The sequence below is a fragment of the Myotis davidii genome, unplaced genomic scaffold, assembly GCF_000327345.1.
Source record: "Myotis davidii unplaced genomic scaffold, ASM32734v1 scaffold2783, whole genome shotgun sequence".
Taxonomy (NCBI): domain Eukaryota; kingdom Metazoa; phylum Chordata; class Mammalia; order Chiroptera; family Vespertilionidae; genus Myotis; species Myotis davidii.
In genome coordinates this window covers 183822-201032 of record NW_006294341.1, presented here as the reverse complement: position 1 = coordinate 201032, position 17211 = coordinate 183822, and the positions used below count along the sequence as shown (strand labels likewise).

The window sequence follows — 17211 nt, the reverse complement described above, 5'->3', positions numbered from 1 at the left end:
ACAGCCGCGCAAGAGCAGCTCGTCCCGGCGCAACGCGTGGGGCAACTTGTCCTACGCCGACCTCATCACCAAGGCCATCGAGAGCTCGGCCGAGAAGCGGCTCACGTTGTCGCAGATCTACGAGTGGATGGTCAAGAGTGTGCCCTACTTCAAGGATAAGGGCGACAGCAACAGTTCGGCGGGCTGGAAGGTGAGTGGCCTCAGGACGCACAGCAGGACCCGGAGACGGGGTACGAAGCCCCCACCTCGCCCGAGGTCGCGGTGGGCAGATAAGGCGGTTGTGCATGTTTGCATGTCCTGAAAGTGCAGGGCGCTCGTGCTGGGAGCGGATGAAAATTGGCAGATGTGGGTGGTGGATTTGCTCGGGGCCAGTGGGGGCACAGGTATAAGAGTTCGCGCGCTCAAGTGAGGGTAGGATGGAACAGGGAGCGGGCTCGTTTAAGAGAGTGAGAAAAGTATGCCAAGAAGTGGACATCAGAGCAGTGGTAAAAGTTTGCCAGTGAAAGAAGGGGGTTCACTGGGAGCTGCTCCCTCACCCACAGCCCGCGCGGACTTTTGGGACTGCTCTTTCACCTCCAGAATCTCGGGGACGAGGAAGGCTCCTTACGGACCTCCTAGCCTTGGGCCGTACTGGGAGCGGTTTCCGCTGCGCTGGGCGGGTATGGGCGCGGCGAGGGGCTTCGGAGCCCCGCCAGCAGGTGGAGGGGGGAGAGGCAGGGCGCGAGCCTGCTTATGGGGGTTGGCCCCACAGTTTTTGGAAGACGGTGTACATTTTGCTTTGTTTTGATTTTATCCGAAGGGGCCTTGAGTACAGGGAACCGGGCGTGTCGAGCTTGCGGTAGCGCATCCGACGAGTGCAATGTGGTGGCCACAGCCTGCGGAGCCGTGGTGCCGGGCTGCGTGAGGCGAGTTAAAGTTCAAGTGTGACCCTCGGCGGGGGCGGAGGCGGGAGCAGGCGACAGCCAGGGAGGGGCCGAGGGTGCAGGAAGCGAGAACCTTTAAAGGGCCAGCGCGGCTTTTGGCCCGGCCGGAGAACAGCGCGGCCAGCACTTCTGTAGCAAGGAAGTGCCCTCACACTTCGATTAGCCTTTAAATGGGCCGGAAGAGGCTCCCCTGGGTATCCTGGGCTGGGGACCTGTAGACCTTTTCTCTCGCTTTGCCACCTCAGTTACCACCAAGCTCGGAGGTACAGATCCGAGGGCCTCATCCTGACTGTGCAGGCACCATAAGAAAGATAATCATAATCTTTATATACAGCATAATCCTTGCTGCGCAATTGTTACACCAAGGTTGTTTTATGTGCACTGTCATCCCCGTGGTTATTCTGTGTCAAAAAGGTTACGTTATTTACATCGTGTTGAAGTTCCTGGGGAAGGAAACAGGATTTTATTTTTTTCCAGTGTGTTTTAGAGTAAAATTATCACTTACAACTTTATTATTAGGTACCCATGCAACTTAACAAGTGTTTCAAAAAGGTACAGTGCCTCCTTAGGAGGTTTACATTGTGAGTACGTGAAACACAGAGTTTACTCTTGTATTATTATTTATTGTATTATTTTCCATATGAACAACTGTAAGCCTCCTTTACCCCACCCTGTATTCTTTTAAGTCACAAAATCATAATTGTCTGCCAAGTCCAATTTTACTTAACGTTTGAATTTAACTACTTATTTTACTTGCTCATCTATTCATACTACTTGAGCTATGATAAAGCATTTGCCATTAAATTTTTTATTTTATTTTTTTACCATTTAAAGTACAGGGTATACTTAACACCATTCTTTTATGTCCTTGGAAATGGGTACATCCTACTTAAACTTGCTGGAATGCCTTTCTTTAAAGGTAGAGAAAGGCAAAGTTTTAGGATAATTTTTAGTTTTGCCTCAAATGGCTTTAAGTCGGTATTATTCTTAAACTTAGGAATATAACTTAAAGTTTTAAGATTTAGTGCTTAGTAAAAAAATACAGATAATAAAGCCAAATCATCTGCCAACCATTTTATTAGATTCTTACTTGTTCTAATTTTTTTCTCAAATGCAATTATAATTTTATTATTTTTAAGAATTTACTTACCCAAGGTAGCAGGTCTATTAAGTATTAGTTAGGATTATCTGTCTAGACTTGGAGGCCCAGTAGCAGGACCTAGTAGAAACCTAGTGGGGCTTTGGAATGAAGTGCTTCAGGTGTAATCAAGAGTCAGTTGGTGCAAGTCAGATTACAGCAAGTGCATTTTCACTTTGAGTAAATGGGTATTTTAAGAAGAAAAGAAACAACATGAGGTGTTCTAACTCATAACTAAGTCTTCTGGTTAGTTTTCATAAAAATGAGTTACTTGTTAAAACCAAGTTTCACTCAGATCTGAAAGATTTTCCTGTTTTAAAGAATCATAAAAGGAAGAAATTCAGTTGTAAAATGCAAATCAACCCAAACGTAACTGCTTTAGAACTGTAGAGAGGCTGCTTAGGAACACTTAAATATTTACTGTGATGTACTATTAGGAATTAGACTGAATGTTTAGTTAAATATAGTTTCTTGTGTTTTACCTCTTACGGCTTGCCTGAGAATTTGAAAGTCATTTGCATGGACAAAGTTCTTGGGAAACTGTTAAAGGGCTCAAAAACTTCTAGTTCCTTAAATACTGGTTATGTTTTTGGGACATGAATTTTGTATTTGTAGGGATCGTACCTTAAATATACTTTACACTTGTTTAACATTTATTATAACTGTCATAAGTTGACACATAAAGTAGAAACTAAAGTTTTTGGAAAACTCAAGATCTTTTAAACCATGTACAGTATTTATAAATAGTGAAACTTCTTTCCCTTGACCTATTTTATTTTTTCAAATAGAAAGCTGTCTAGAGTTTGGGAAGTAATATTGGGAGTTCTGACTTTTTTTTTTTTTTTGGTAAATGGTAATTTTGAGTTGGCTCTTGTTTTTTGTTTTGGTATTATTTGCAACACTTAATTTAGGTGAAAAGAATGCTTCAAGACTCAACACATAAAAAATTTAAATTGTTTTATTACTAAGTAGCTCAGATACTCTTTATTTTGGAATGAAGTTTCTTTAATTTGGTCTGTGAACTGAGAGTACATTTTCTTGCATTTTAAAATTAATATCTATTCTGTAATTTGTATTTTTAAGCTGTAGGTGAGTAATTTAACTAGTTACAGAGATCCCTTGGCAGGAAGATGGCTGCTTTTTTGCTGCAGTTACATTTGACTTAAATAATCCTGGTGAAGCCAACTTCTGGTTTGTTTGTTACTGAAATGACCTTAAGGAAAACCCTTTTTTACAGTTAGGTGAAAATTGCAATATATGTATTTGAAGAAAGCATGAGGAAAGAGAATTAAAAGTGGGTAATGATCATGCAGCCAAGTATATATTATTTGCTAAAGATTGAAAATGGTGTGAGACTGATGTGAACATGAACATGTCTTATGATAACTTATTTTGTTCAGAAATTCTAAAATAGATGCCAGGTATCTTAATTGAGACTCATAAGAACTTTATTTTTATTTTGCCTATGTTTTTGTGGCAAAAAGGGGAGATGTGACAGGAGGGGCTTCTATTTTTGAATGATACTGAAAAAATTTTAAAAATCATTTTTTTAAGTGGCAAACATTTGAATATTGGTAAGAAAGGTATAAAAGTTCTCATGTAAATTTTAAAAAAGGTTAAAGTTTGTGGAGACCTTCCCATAATTACTGAAAGTCTATTACATTGGCAATGGACACAAATATTGCTAGATATCATGCACTGCACAGGGAATCTGAGTGTACAGTTGAAGTGAAGATAAGGGGAAATAATACTCAGTGGTTAGTTAGAATCCCTAAGAGGCTGGAAAAGTTTTGTCTGTCCTTGCGCTCTTCATCCAGACTCCTAAACTGTAATTCTGCATGATTTACATTCTACCTATCATCTATCTATCTATCTATCTATCTATCTATCTATCTATCTATCTATCATGTCACTTTGAGAGAGAGAGAAAAACACCGATTTATCGTTCCACTTATTTCATGCATTCATTAGTTGCTTCTTGTATGTATCCTGACCTGGGATATGGCACAGCCATGGTGTATTGGGACTGTGCTTTAACCTGGCCAAGGCCTGCATGACTTTCTGAGAGAGCAGCTGTCTGTATTTGTCTGGAATTTCTTCGGGAAGCCTGAACTATTTGTATGTTTCTGGAACACTCTGCCCTTGGAAACTACCCAGTACCTGGCATCATGGGAATTTACTTGGCTGTTTTTTTTTTTAGTATGTGTGTGCTGTAACTTTGGTGCTTCCTGGAATTCTCTTGGAAAGGCAGTATAAACCCCATGGTGATTGGAGAGAGCAAAGGAGTTTGCAAATATAGGGAGTATCAGCGAACACAGTGGTTTTAGTCCTGCTTCTCTGCAGTTTAAAATTTGCCTTGGCCCCAGGAACAACTTGCAGAGACTTGCCCAAACCCCCTGGGGTGTTTCTTTGGTCAGATAACTATCTTTTTTCTGTGCATACAAAATTCTGAAGTTGGTGTGGTTCTCAGTTATGAAACAGAGAGGACCAGATGAACTTGAAAAATGTTTATTTTGGTGTCGAAGGGATGCAAGCTTGTATTTCAGTGGGTATACTGTATACAAATGTACTAAAGGTTGGAAGAAGTCTCCCTTTTTGCTAATTCCTGATAAGGACTAACAGAACTTGTCAGTGGCACAGAAATTTTTTGCAGAGAATTACTCCTTGTTATTTGTGGTCTTCTAAGGAACATAAGAAACAAGATAATACATTTTTGTGTATTGGTGATTTCATATGGTTCAACCTTTTAGGAAAACCCTTTTTCCACTGGCACTTCACTTTACTCCACGCAATCTACTTATGATTTATCAATCTACCTATGAGTTAAAGCACTCTAAGTACTGAGTTTTGGGTTGAGTTATCTTTGCCACTTGGAAGGTATTTGGCTGCCTTCCTTTTTAAAATTTCTTTTTCATCTGTTATATAGCTTTACTATAAGCTAAAGAAAATTAAAAATAAAGTATTTTTGATATTAAGCCAAACAAAATTAGGATGCCAGTTATTTTTTTTAAAAAAATATATTTTATTGATTTTTTACAGCGAGGAAGGGAGAGAGATAGAGAGTTAGAAACATCGATGAGAGAGAAACATCGATCAGCTGCCTCCTGCACACCTCCTACTGGGGATGTGCCCGCAACCCAGGTACATGCCCTTGACCGGAATCAAACCTGGGACCTTCCAGTCCGCAGGCCAATGCTCTATCCACTGAGCCAAACCGGTTTCGGCAGGATGCCAGTTATTATTATTTCAGTTTATTATTTAGTGAATTTTCACCATAATGCATTACTGAAGGACATACATTCAACATGTGTCCTTTAGTTCAGGCTGTATCCATTACAGGGGAAAAAAAAACACAGTGAGACAGAGCTGCCTGATAAGCTTCTGCAGTCCCAAATTCTGTGTTTCAATGATTGTTGAAGCTGCACTCTTTATGGTCATTAGATAAAAAAGGCTGTCAGGAGAGTGAGTCTTTCTCTTTCTCATTTTCTGTTGACCACTCTGTATTTTCTTGTCTTGGACTAGAGTACATTGTATTATACTCATCTTCACCCTTCATTCTGACTTCTCCAATTGCTTTACTCATGATTTTTCCTTCTCCTATGCTAAGTCATGAGTATACGTTGGGACTAATTGTGATCTTTTTCTCTGGTTGTTTTCTAGATGACTTACCCCTCTTTGGTTCTATGTCTCCAGGTACTAAAAACCATTAATGTCCTCAAATTCACCTCAAATTCAACATGTCTAAACCTAAGCATACAATATTTCCTCTTCCTCTCAGATGAGGTTCCTGTCTTGAGTTCCCCGATTTGGTTCTTGGTCTACTTAGTTCTTTCCGTCGTTTTTATACTTGTATGTCCTCTTCACTCTTCTATGGGTTCAATGTCCTCTAGTCTGTTAACTCTTTCTTTAAAGTTTTTTGAGACTTTCCTATATTAGCTTCTAATTATTCCCCGAGGTTAGCTCTTAATTCAGGCCTAGACCATTTTGTCCCTAGGATTTGGATCATCTGTGCCTTTACTGGAAATTCCACAAATTTTGCTTACAGTCTTCACGGCTCAAGTTAGTTCCACCAACTTTTATTCTTGGCTTGTGCTGGAAGGCATTTTTGCTTTGCCTGAGTTTGAACTGAGCTACACCAGCCAGGGCAGTCCATCTTAATTTTAAAATTTGTTTTTGGAATGATGGACTGGCATTCATAAAGACATGAAAATAGGGGAAGTATCAGAGTGGTGGATATATGAAATACAGAAAGCTTGAAAAGTATAGGTAGGTTCTGGCTGGTGTGGCTCAGTGGTTCTATTCTTGGTCAGGAAGGTCACAGTTCTATTCCTAGTCCGGGGACGTGCCCTGGTTTTGGACTTGATCCCCCGTGGTGGGGTGTGCAGGAGGCAGCCAATCAATGATTCTCTCTCATCATTGGTGTTTCTAGCTCTATCTCCCTCTCCTTTCCTTTTTGAAGAAAACATAAATAAATAAACAAATAAATAAATATATACACACACACGCGCACACACACACACATATAGTATAGATAGCAAAGTCTTGTCAGACTGAACTTGGGCTTTATTATGAAAGTAATGTGTTGTAAGACCAAATTTTTCTATGAAATGGTATCTTTGTTTTTGTAATATAAGAAATTATAAAAATAGGATTACATTTTTAGTTTTTTTAAGTGCAACTTAGAAACACTCTCATGTGTAAATATAGACCCCATGGAATGCAATTTAAAGCCAGTAGTATATTGCATTTTAAAAAATTTTACATTCAATATTATTTGGTAGTATACTGCATTTGATTTAAAACTGACATAGAATTTGGTAATACATGGAACAGATTACATAATTGACTTAATATGAATAGTAGGCATTTACAAAATATTTAGGTTTTTGCTTGGTCTGTTTTTGAAAAGTAACTTTCATGTATTAGGAGCAGAGTGATTCACACACAGAAATATCACTATTGAACATAATTCTTGTTTTTTTAAAAAATGAGAATTTCTCAAGTTAAAGTTAGAAATCTCAAAATATACTCAGGGTAACTGAAAACTATACTGACTTAAAAAGATGTTTTAATATTTAAATATCAGTTAAAAATATATCTTATTGATTTCAGAGAGGAAGGGAGAGGCAGGGAGAGAGAGAAACATCAATGATGAGAGAAAATCATTGATCAGCTGCCTCCTGCACGCCCCTTACTGGGGATCAAGCTTGCAACTCAGGTATGTGCTCTTGCCAGGAATCGAACCCGGGACCTTTCAGCCCACATGCCAATGCTCTATCCATTGAGCCAAACCAGCTAGGGTTAAATATCAGTTTTAATATTGCATTAGCTGACTATTGGATATCCTGGATATACTAGATCTTTATTACCCCAAGTACAGGAATAAAGGAGATTATGAAATGCTTCAATGGATCCAGAGGAGGTTAAATTTGGCTAAACCCAAAATTGATGCCAAGCAGACAGACATTAACTGAACGTGTTCAGAATACTTGTCTGACTAGTTTATAGTGAACTGTTTTACTGTTATGTTTGTACCTATAGTAGCAGACTATACTTTATTAAAAAGTTACTCTGTGGTCTGGGGACAGTGAAACAAAAGTAGACTGAATAGCTCCCTACTGTAGGGTTTTATTAAATGTATAAGTTATCTTTCACATAGACAAAATAGCTTCCTAAGCACACTTGCGTGATTACTAATGATGTTAGGGTAAACTAGTTAAACCAAGTAGGAAACAGTATGGACTTGGCCAGTCTAATTTTCCCTGTTATTATTTGTAGATCTAGTGAATTTCAAAAAATTGCAGCTCATCTTTGCTCTTTTCATTCCATAAGCAGAGAGAAATATAAAACATCATCCTTCAACTTAAGTCTCACCTTGGTTCTAATATTGAAGAGAAGTGTGGGGTCCTATCTCCCTCTGGAAGGAGGCAGAAGTCAATTTGTAGATCTCTGGGAAGATATGTTATATCTACCAAGGTAGCTTGTCCCTACTGTTATTAAGTCACATGAGGTTTTTAATTCTTAGGGATAGTGAATGGTGTATTTGTCTTCTCAGATGAGAATGCCACCTCTGAAGTGTGTGGCTCATTTGTCTGCACTGCAGCATCTGTGACCTGGGGTGTGCTGTCCTCCAGCAATTTTTTTTCTCGAGGCTGTCACCTTTTTGAGTGTGACTTGGTTTCATTATTTCTGTATGTTGAGACCTAAAATGAAAAGACTTTTCTGCAGTGATTAATTTTCCCTCCAGATGATATTTATCTTAATTATAGTGTCGTTTTTCTGTGTGACTTAAGTTACAGAACTGCTGCCCAGTTCATCTGATTAAAACAAAGCTGTGATGAATAAGGAGGGGGGAAATTTGATTAAGCATCAGGGTTGAGAAAAAAAAAAGTTGTTTACAACTGTCATCCTAAAGTTGTTACACAGTTGTCTTTGCACTGCTGGTGAGAGGCCTCATTATTGGTTTGCTGACTTAAACATTTGAAAGTAGCTAAATGAACCTGGCATCAGGAAGGGGAGGACCTCAGTGGTGCATTTTTGTGACAACAGTAAAAAAAAGTTTAAAGTTTCAAGGAGCATGAGGGAAGATAAAGATCTTGTCAGTAGCTTGTTATTTCTCCAATAATTATCTGAGGCCTGGAGGCACTTAATTATGCTTCCTCTGTCCCCCTCCCTCCCAGTAGTTTTCCTTTTTTAATCTAGAAAATTAGTGCCTTTCCTCCACCAGTACCATGCCACAGAAGCCTGTGTGAGGTGGATTGAAGGAAGTTCTAGCTTGTCTGAGTGAGAAATCCCTGCAGACATAATGGGAGGGAAGGTCTTTTATCTCCCCAGTGATGATGAAGGTAAGAGTGAAAAGGAAAGGCGTACCCTTCATTTCACTTCTGAAAAGAAATGCATTGGATTTTAAATTCAATTTGGAGAGATAAAATATAATTGGATTACATAATTTCTATGCTTGTAAATATTGTGCCCTTCAAGTCTGGAAAACATAACCACATAAATATTTGGAAATGGTCTATACAAGTAAATATTAAATACCTCTCAGGCTGTTAGGTTGCTTGGAAGTAAGGTCAAAGGAAATGATTTGCATAGGGTTTAGCTAGAGACTCTTATTTTGGCAGATTCTTGAGGTAGTGAACATCAAATGTGGATTTTATTGTACTATTTTGACAGGAAAGGAATATTTTTCAGCTATTCTCATATAACCTTAAGTGTAGGATTGCATTAAAATAAATGCATCAAGATAGGTGCATTCACTCACCACAATTTGTATCATAGATGATGTATCTTCTTGTCTCTTTGAGGCTTAATTTTCAGAATCACTGATTTGTCACAGCAGTGAGGGTTCCGTGTCAGGTTTCAGCCAGTGGTTCTGTAATTTGATTAGAGGAGAAACCCAAGTATTACATCACCTGTCTCTAGCAGGGAACCTCCCTCTCTGAAGGGGGTTGAGGTAGAGACAGCGGAGGGGAACTTGTAACTATCAACTGAAGTTGTTTTTGTGCTCAGCACCAAGCTGGGAGCATTTCTCTAATTTTTTTCTAAGCCTTTTCTCTGGATGGGTAGATATGAATGCCATCATACTATTTGCATACAGTGAATGTGAAAGCTTCCTTTGAACCAGTGTACTTTTATGTAATCTGACCTAATTGATCTTTCTCCTTCAATCTTTTGCGAATTTAACTCTCTCTTTAGTGGCTCATTATGACATTTGCATACATTGAATATACTCTCATTCTCTTCTGTTACCTGTGCAACCAAAGTTTCTTGAGCCCTTTTAGAAGTCATGAAATAGAATTATGTAGTGCCTAGATTTCTAGTTACTTACATGTGTGTGTGTATATATGTATTTTATACATAAGATGTTAATGTACAGGGTGGGGCAAAAGTAGGTTTGCAGTTATTTATATGGAAAATAATACAAAAATTTAAAAACAACAAGAAAAAACTATTTTGTGTACTCAGAACTGTAAACCTACTTTTGCCCTAAACAATTTATGTGCTTTTGCATTAACATGCAGGCTTTGAGATTATGATGTAATACTGATTTTAGACACAATATTTGATGGCTTTACATTTTAGAAGAGGCCCCCCAAAATGGGTTTGATTGCTATTTTTGTTTTCTTCTGAAGTACTTGATAATTTAAAAATTAATGCTAAGGAAATTTATTAGGGTTAAAAATTTCTGTAATTAGGCATGTCTTGATGATATTTACATCCTTTTTTTTTGTAATGGATACTTCCCCATTTACTCCATAGTAGTTCTGTAATATTATATTCCAGTATTGTTGGGATATTTCTTCAAGGTGCTTTATATTTCTTGAAATGCCATGTTAACACTTTTCCTAACGACTGAGGACATACTAAAGAAAAAAAGTAAAAGGAAAGCAGAATTCAGATTATTAAAAAAAGTTAAAGAACAATGTTGTCACAAACTTCAAGAATTACCCTGCCCTCAATAGTCCCCCACCTTCTGTCACTGCCCTTCAGAGATGGCTCGTGTTCATGATCTGAATTTCCACTGTGGTGTCTAACTCAGGAGTAAGTATTTTTAAGCAATCTGTTCAGTTTATTTGAGTTTCCAACCATTTAATAAGTAGTTTGGATATTAAAGTTTGTGCCATTGCATCCCTTAGTGTGATTGCTTTAAGCTAAAGGTGGAGGATGTGAGAGATATAGAATAAAATGGAGGTAATTTTATATTAATGTAGCCTCTATTTATGCCGAATGCTTTTTCTTTATAACCTATGGGCTGGTGAATGTTTGAAGTTAATTTCAGAATTCATTACCTTTTGATTATATACCTTATACATTGTATTTTAAGAAAAAAATTAAAAATGATTATTGTGCCATGTGATCCCATTGAACAATGTAAATGATCTTGGGTTATATCAGATGTTGAATATATTCATAAAAAGACCCTACTTAATTTCTTTTGTGATGAAATTATGGAATCATTTTATTTTTTTAAAATATATTTTATTGATTTTTTACAGAGAGGAAGGGAGAGAGAGAGTTAGAAACATCGATGAGAGAGAAACATCGATCAGCTGCCTCCTGCACACCCCCTACTGGAGATGTGCCCGCAACCAAGGTACATGTCCCTGACCAGAATCGAACCTAGGACCCCTCAGTCCGCAGGCTGACGCTCTATCCACTGAGCCAAACCGGTTTCGGCTGGAATCATTTTAAAGACAAGCTGTTTTTGATGGCCATGATTTTTAGCCTAACCATGACTTCCACCTGAACACAAGAAGAGAAAAGGAAAACACATTAAACAAAGGAAGTCATGAGCTGAGATCTATTCTACTGCGATTGACAACTCAGACCTCCAATTAAGCCTCATTTACACTCCCCACCCTCATTTGTGTTTCAAATAACTTTTAAGACTGGGAGGAAAAAGTAATGAAGTTGGAGGGATTAAATGAAAACTTAAAACAGTTCAGATTCTAAGGTAATGAATGCACCTTCTAAAGGATTCCTTTCATGACTAAATTCTTTGTTATTCTTAACTGTGAATACACCTCTGGGATTTGAAATGGAGACTCACTCACCTCCTTTAGTTACCTTCTTTACTAAGCTTACTTCTGCCAGTTTCAGGAACTCACTTAAAAAAAAAGATGTTGAATTTTATTAAGCAAACTGCATGACCTGCCTTTAGAACAAAAGCTCACCACTTTTGGTGAGATGAGCTTGCTCTCTGAGGCTGCTATCTTGTTGCTGTGGCCTGAAACACGTTAGCAGCCACCTTCCTGAAGGACCTGCACAGGGCACAGAGCATCTTGATCTCAATGATAAGAACATAATGACTTGTTAGATCACATTTATTGTGCAAATGAACTTGAATGTCACCAAGACAGCATACCTGTGTAGAATTAAAAGACTTAAATTTTTTTTTGGATTTAATGCCCCTCCATGTTTTTTTATTAGGTTATAGCTTCTGGATTTATAGCTACTAATTCTGGCTATAAATATGTCAATACAATTCTTTTTTCCAATTTTTTTTTTTTTTTTTTTTTGTCAAATATAGGGCATGACCTTTGACATCTTGCTTGGCTATGCCTGAGAATTCGACAGCCTTCAATTTAAATGGAATTCCCTTGCTTTGTTTCCTGTGATAGTGTGGGAAATACACTTTTGGCTGTTTCAACCAGAGGTGGAAGAAGACAGGAAATAAGTAAAATTGAAACACACAAAGAGGGTATTAATTATTCCTGCGGGTGTGGTTTAACTGGCATGCTTTTCTATAGGAGTCTGAACCTACAAAAGTAGTTAGTGCAGAATACTGAGAAAATGCTATAATATTTAGTTTTGTTTTCTTTGATCGGGACTTGACTAGCTTGACATTTTAGCGCCTTTGAAACTGTTTTGCATTTAAGTACACATGGTAGAAAGAACATGACTCCCTGTCATGTCTTTTTATGATGCTTTTACCAGTCTTAAGTGTACTATCAGCAGCAGAGAAATGTGCAAAAGGAACCACATTTGCACTTCTCCCATGAGGGAGGAGAGGATTTTGCTGCTACTTACTAAAAGTTTACATGTGTGATTCTGTTTCTGAATCTAATCAGAACCACCATAAAAAATTATCCCTTTTATCTTATATGCATATATGCATAACCCCTTGACACAGGTAGTAGTGTGGTGAAGACCTGAGGTGGGGTAGGGGGTTAGAGGCTGAGGGTGCGGGTGCGGGCTAGAAGGAGTCAATGGGGAGAAAAGGGGGACATCTGTAATACGTTGAACAATAGACTTAAAAAAAATTATCCCTTTTGAATTGTCATGAAATTAAAATATCTAACATTTGATGTAGAATGAAATCTTGAAGCCAGAGTTTTACAATATTTCTCTTTTAAAAGTCACAATAGTCAACTTTTGCTTTAACTGCTTTAAACGGAAGATCATGATTCCCCTGCCCCGTTTTCCCTCAGTCTACTAATTTGTTTTTTGATCATCAGTTTTTTGTTTTTTTTTAAATTTTACTTCCCATCTAAGGCTAATACCCAGGGTACATTAGTTAAAAATGTAGGTTGTAGTCTTATCTGTTCTGTTCTCGATTATCCACTAGTTGAAGAATGCCACATGTAGCCTTCTGAGCTTTTGAGGATATACATCTAAATGGCTCCTGTTATAAGGGCACTTATTTTTTTTATCATTGCCTACATTCTTCCCTACTTTTTAAACTCCTCCTTTGCTTTTTCCTCCTAATTTTTAGCCCCCTCATTCAAATATTTGATTTTAATAAATTTCTCCCATGTGTTAATGTAAATTAAGTGAAAAGTTCCTTTAAAGGTCATTGTTGGTTACTGGTATGTTCTACTTTATTGCAACAACCCTGTTGTGTTTACTACTGGGAATGGTCACTGAATTATTAATGGATCTAATCCCATTCAGAAGTATTTACAAGTAGAAGATTTACTGTCTGACAAGTTGTCTGTATAGGAGTTACCTTAAAGTGTTGGCATTCCCCTTTATTTCCTAGTTCTTGGGCTTTGGCTCAAGGGCTAAGTTTATTTGTGTAATAGAAGGTATGAAGAATCATGGAGACTTTGAACAAATTTAAAACTACCACCTGATACAGGAGCCATTTGGAGGTTTTGAGAATCTATTACCTCTCACACTGCTAAAAGTTTATTTCTGTATTGAACCTATCTTCACCTATTATTGCTTCTGTCCCACATTCCTAGCTCAGTTTGCTTCTGTTTCTGGGTTTGGGAGCTACATTGAATTAGCTTATTTCCCATTCAGGTACCTGAAGCCAATTCTTTCCCCAGGTAACCAGTCCTAACTCCTTATTGAGCCCTTCAGGGGACTTAGTTTTTCTGTATGTTATCAAAACCCAGAACTCCCAAGCAAGTCTGTGGCTGGGGTATGGATGAAGTACACAGTGCGGTGGTAGTGCCCTGTCCAGGCACAGCATGCTTCTGGTAGGGTGGCTTGAAAAGGCCTGTGCTAGTGTTGGGACTCAGTTCCTTCATCCTGCCCCACTATACCAACTGTTGGGTCTGGGCCCTTCTGCCAGGGACTGGAGCTTTTTGGATGCCGGGTATTAAACAGAGAAGCCATGAGAAGTTGTGGGTATATAAGAGAGTCTTTATTATAGGAGCCATTGCTAACAAGGAGCCATTAGACAAAACAGTTTTTCAAAGCAAAGTTCCATACAGTAGTAGCTGCACACCCGGTAGGTAACAATACATCTTTCCCACACAGCAGCAGCAGCCTCTGTACCCTCAGCAGCAGCCTGCTGGTCAGTAACATCTTCCCCATAATACAGCCCAGTACTGGCTAGTCAATAACAACTTTATACTACTTAGACAAAAGAGACTTCTTTCCAAATAGCGACCTCACTGTTTGGGTTATAGAAGGGCACGCTTGCACAGTGTACATCTTACTGCATTCTTGCTTTGCACCTGCATATAGCAACTCAACCTTGAATACTTCTGATTAAGATTCCCACGCTGAAGGAAATACCTTTTCCAGTGTTGGGTCATATAGATGTAAATTTTCATAGCATTTGCTCTCACAAATCCATCTCATTTTGTGATATGTAGTTAACCTATATTTGATTTTTGGGAGGAGAGAACCACACCGAGGTATAAGATGAGTAATCATAGCCATATCTGTATAATGTCACCAGCTGTTATCATTGAGCTAAAAAAGTGTCTTTGTACTTTCCAGTGGTGAATTTTGAACTGTCTCTAGCCATAATCTAGTTTAGCAAATTCTGTAACCTTCCTGTTCCATCTGTGTTAAATTTGGAAATTATTAACTTTGAGAGTGGTGGTATTGGCTGACTTCACATTTTCAAGTTTTAAATGTTAATTTCTGGCCTGAGAATATGAGACTGTGGACTAGAGTAGTCTCTACATTAATAACAGGAGTTAAAACCAAAGGGTTGTATGAGTTTGTCTTTAATAAGGATGAAAGATAATGCTGCCCCTGTATTTTGGGTGAATAATTTCATAGATAGACATTTTATCTGTTGATTACATAGATTTGACTTAGTTAAACCATACTTCTGGAGTTGAGATCACGAAGGGCTATACGCTCCTATAAACCACTTGGGAAGAACCTGAGCTAATGCTGAATGTGTAACTTGGTATATCCCTTGGGACTCTGGATCTTATATCATGAATGTTTCTCCCACTCTATTGGATTTGGCTCCTACTCTATCTTTGGCTTCTAATTGGTTGTCCTTTCATCCTCCCATCTCATTTCTCCCTCCTAGTAAGTAACTTTTTTCCTAGGCAGCCAAGTTCCTACTCTCCTTGTCAGTTCACATAAAAGCTTTATCTACTTGGCACCCCCTGGGGTGAACTGAGATAGAAGAGGATGACTGTCCTGTCTTAATCACAGATTGATGGGGATGTGTTTCAATTTCCTCTGTCTCGATTTTCCCATCTGTAATTTTTGTCAGTGATAATTGGCCAGCCAGTGCCCATGTCTACAAAATATTGGAGATCCTTGGAAGATGTATATTCTCTCACACCCCTTGGGAAGATGCCCCTTAGATCAATAGTGTGATCCAGAACTGATGTTGGAGTCATTTCAGAACTGTCAGACTTGCCTGTAGCATTTGCTTTTTATGAGCTAGCCCAGATCTGTAATTTTGCAGTAAATATTAGGAGTGCTAGATTCAGTTTCTAGATTGGTAACCCAATAATTCATGTTTAGAGAAGTCGCATCTGTGCTGCACTAGCTTCTTCATCTGTAAAATGGGGTTAATGATACCACTGGGAAGTACTTGTAGGGCAAGTTGAGGTGCTCAGAGCAGGAAGCTGTATAATTATGTCATAATACATTTTAGCATTAGCCAATGCTAAATACTTGGACTTAAATACTTGGACTTAAAATTCAGCGTTGTTGGGCCCTGACCAGTGTAGCTCAGTTGGTTGGAGTGTTGTCCTGTACACCAGAAGATGGCTGGTTTGATTCCTGGTCAGGGCACATGCCCAGGTTATGGGTTTAATCCCTGGTCAGGGCACATGCAGGAGACAACTGATAGATGTTTCTTTCTCTCTCTCTCTCTCAAAAAAAATACCAGAGTAGTTTGGAATCTGGGGCTTTCATTTTTTGTTTATGGGCTTCTTGATTACATGGAATATTTTTAGATAAAAAAACACCAATGAGAACTAAAGAAAGAGCCAAAACACCAAACTAGACCTAGCTTTTCTATGAATTCTGCAGCAGGTTTGATAGGGCATTCTGGAATACTTATCTTATGTTTTGGAATAACTTCTCATGATTTGGAAAAATACCTGGCATTATGAAAAAGCAGAATTCAAAATTGTATGTGAACTGATCCAGTTGTATGAAATCTCTTTTAATTTTCCAATTGTGTGAAATATCAGGAAGGAAATACCCGTAAGTATTAGTGGTGGATTGTTTTTGGATTGTATAAATATGGATAATTTATCTGTTCTTTATAGTTCGTCTTTTTTATGTTTTCAAGTAACAAATACTTTTATTAGAGTAAGCACTAAGGTTTTTGAAATGATAATGAAGTTTGTGGTTTTTCATCTTCTCCTTGGATTCAAGCAAGTGTTGATTTGTTATACTGTTAAAGGGCAGAGAAGAGGACTGGAATTAGACTTTATATTTATTATTTCATTGCATAAACATATAAGGTAAATGTCATTACTCTGCCTATTTCTTACATGAAACTGAGGCACAAGTTAAATAATTTTCCCAGAACAGTGGCTTTGTAATACAGCTTGATATCTGGTATTGAGATCCCACCTACTTTGTTCTTCTTTCTCAGGATTGCTGCAGCTATTTGGAGTTTTTTTTTTTTAATTCCAGATGAATTTTTGGAAAGTTTGTTCTAGGTCTGTGAAATATGCCATTGGTATTTTAATGGGGAGAGCATTGAACCTATAGATTGCTTTGGGTAGTATGGACATTTTGGTGATGTTGATTCTATCATTCCATGAGCACGGTATGTTCTTCCATCTGTTTATGTCTTCCTCTATCTCTTTTTTCAGTGTCCAGTAGTTTTCCGTATTCCTTAGTTAACTTCATTTTTTGGTATCTTAATTTTTTTGGTGCGATGGTAAATGGGATTGCTTTTTTAGTCTCTCTTTCTGTAAGTTCATTATGGAAATGCCATAGATTTCTTGGTTTTATTATTGTATCCTGCTATATTGC

At 38.1% G+C, this 17211-nt stretch overlaps 1 protein-coding gene across 1 annotated transcript in view; it reads left to right on the top strand.

The window, feature by feature from the left end:
• FOXO1 (forkhead box O1) overlaps window positions 1-17211 on the top strand; it is a 109414-nt gene that overhangs the window by 1907 nt on the left and 90296 nt on the right. The window contains exon 2 of the mRNA XM_006768402.2: window positions 5-190. Within this exon, the coding sequence (XP_006768465.2) occupies window positions 5-190 (186 nt within the window). The remainder of the gene's footprint in view (window positions 1-4; window positions 191-17211) is intronic.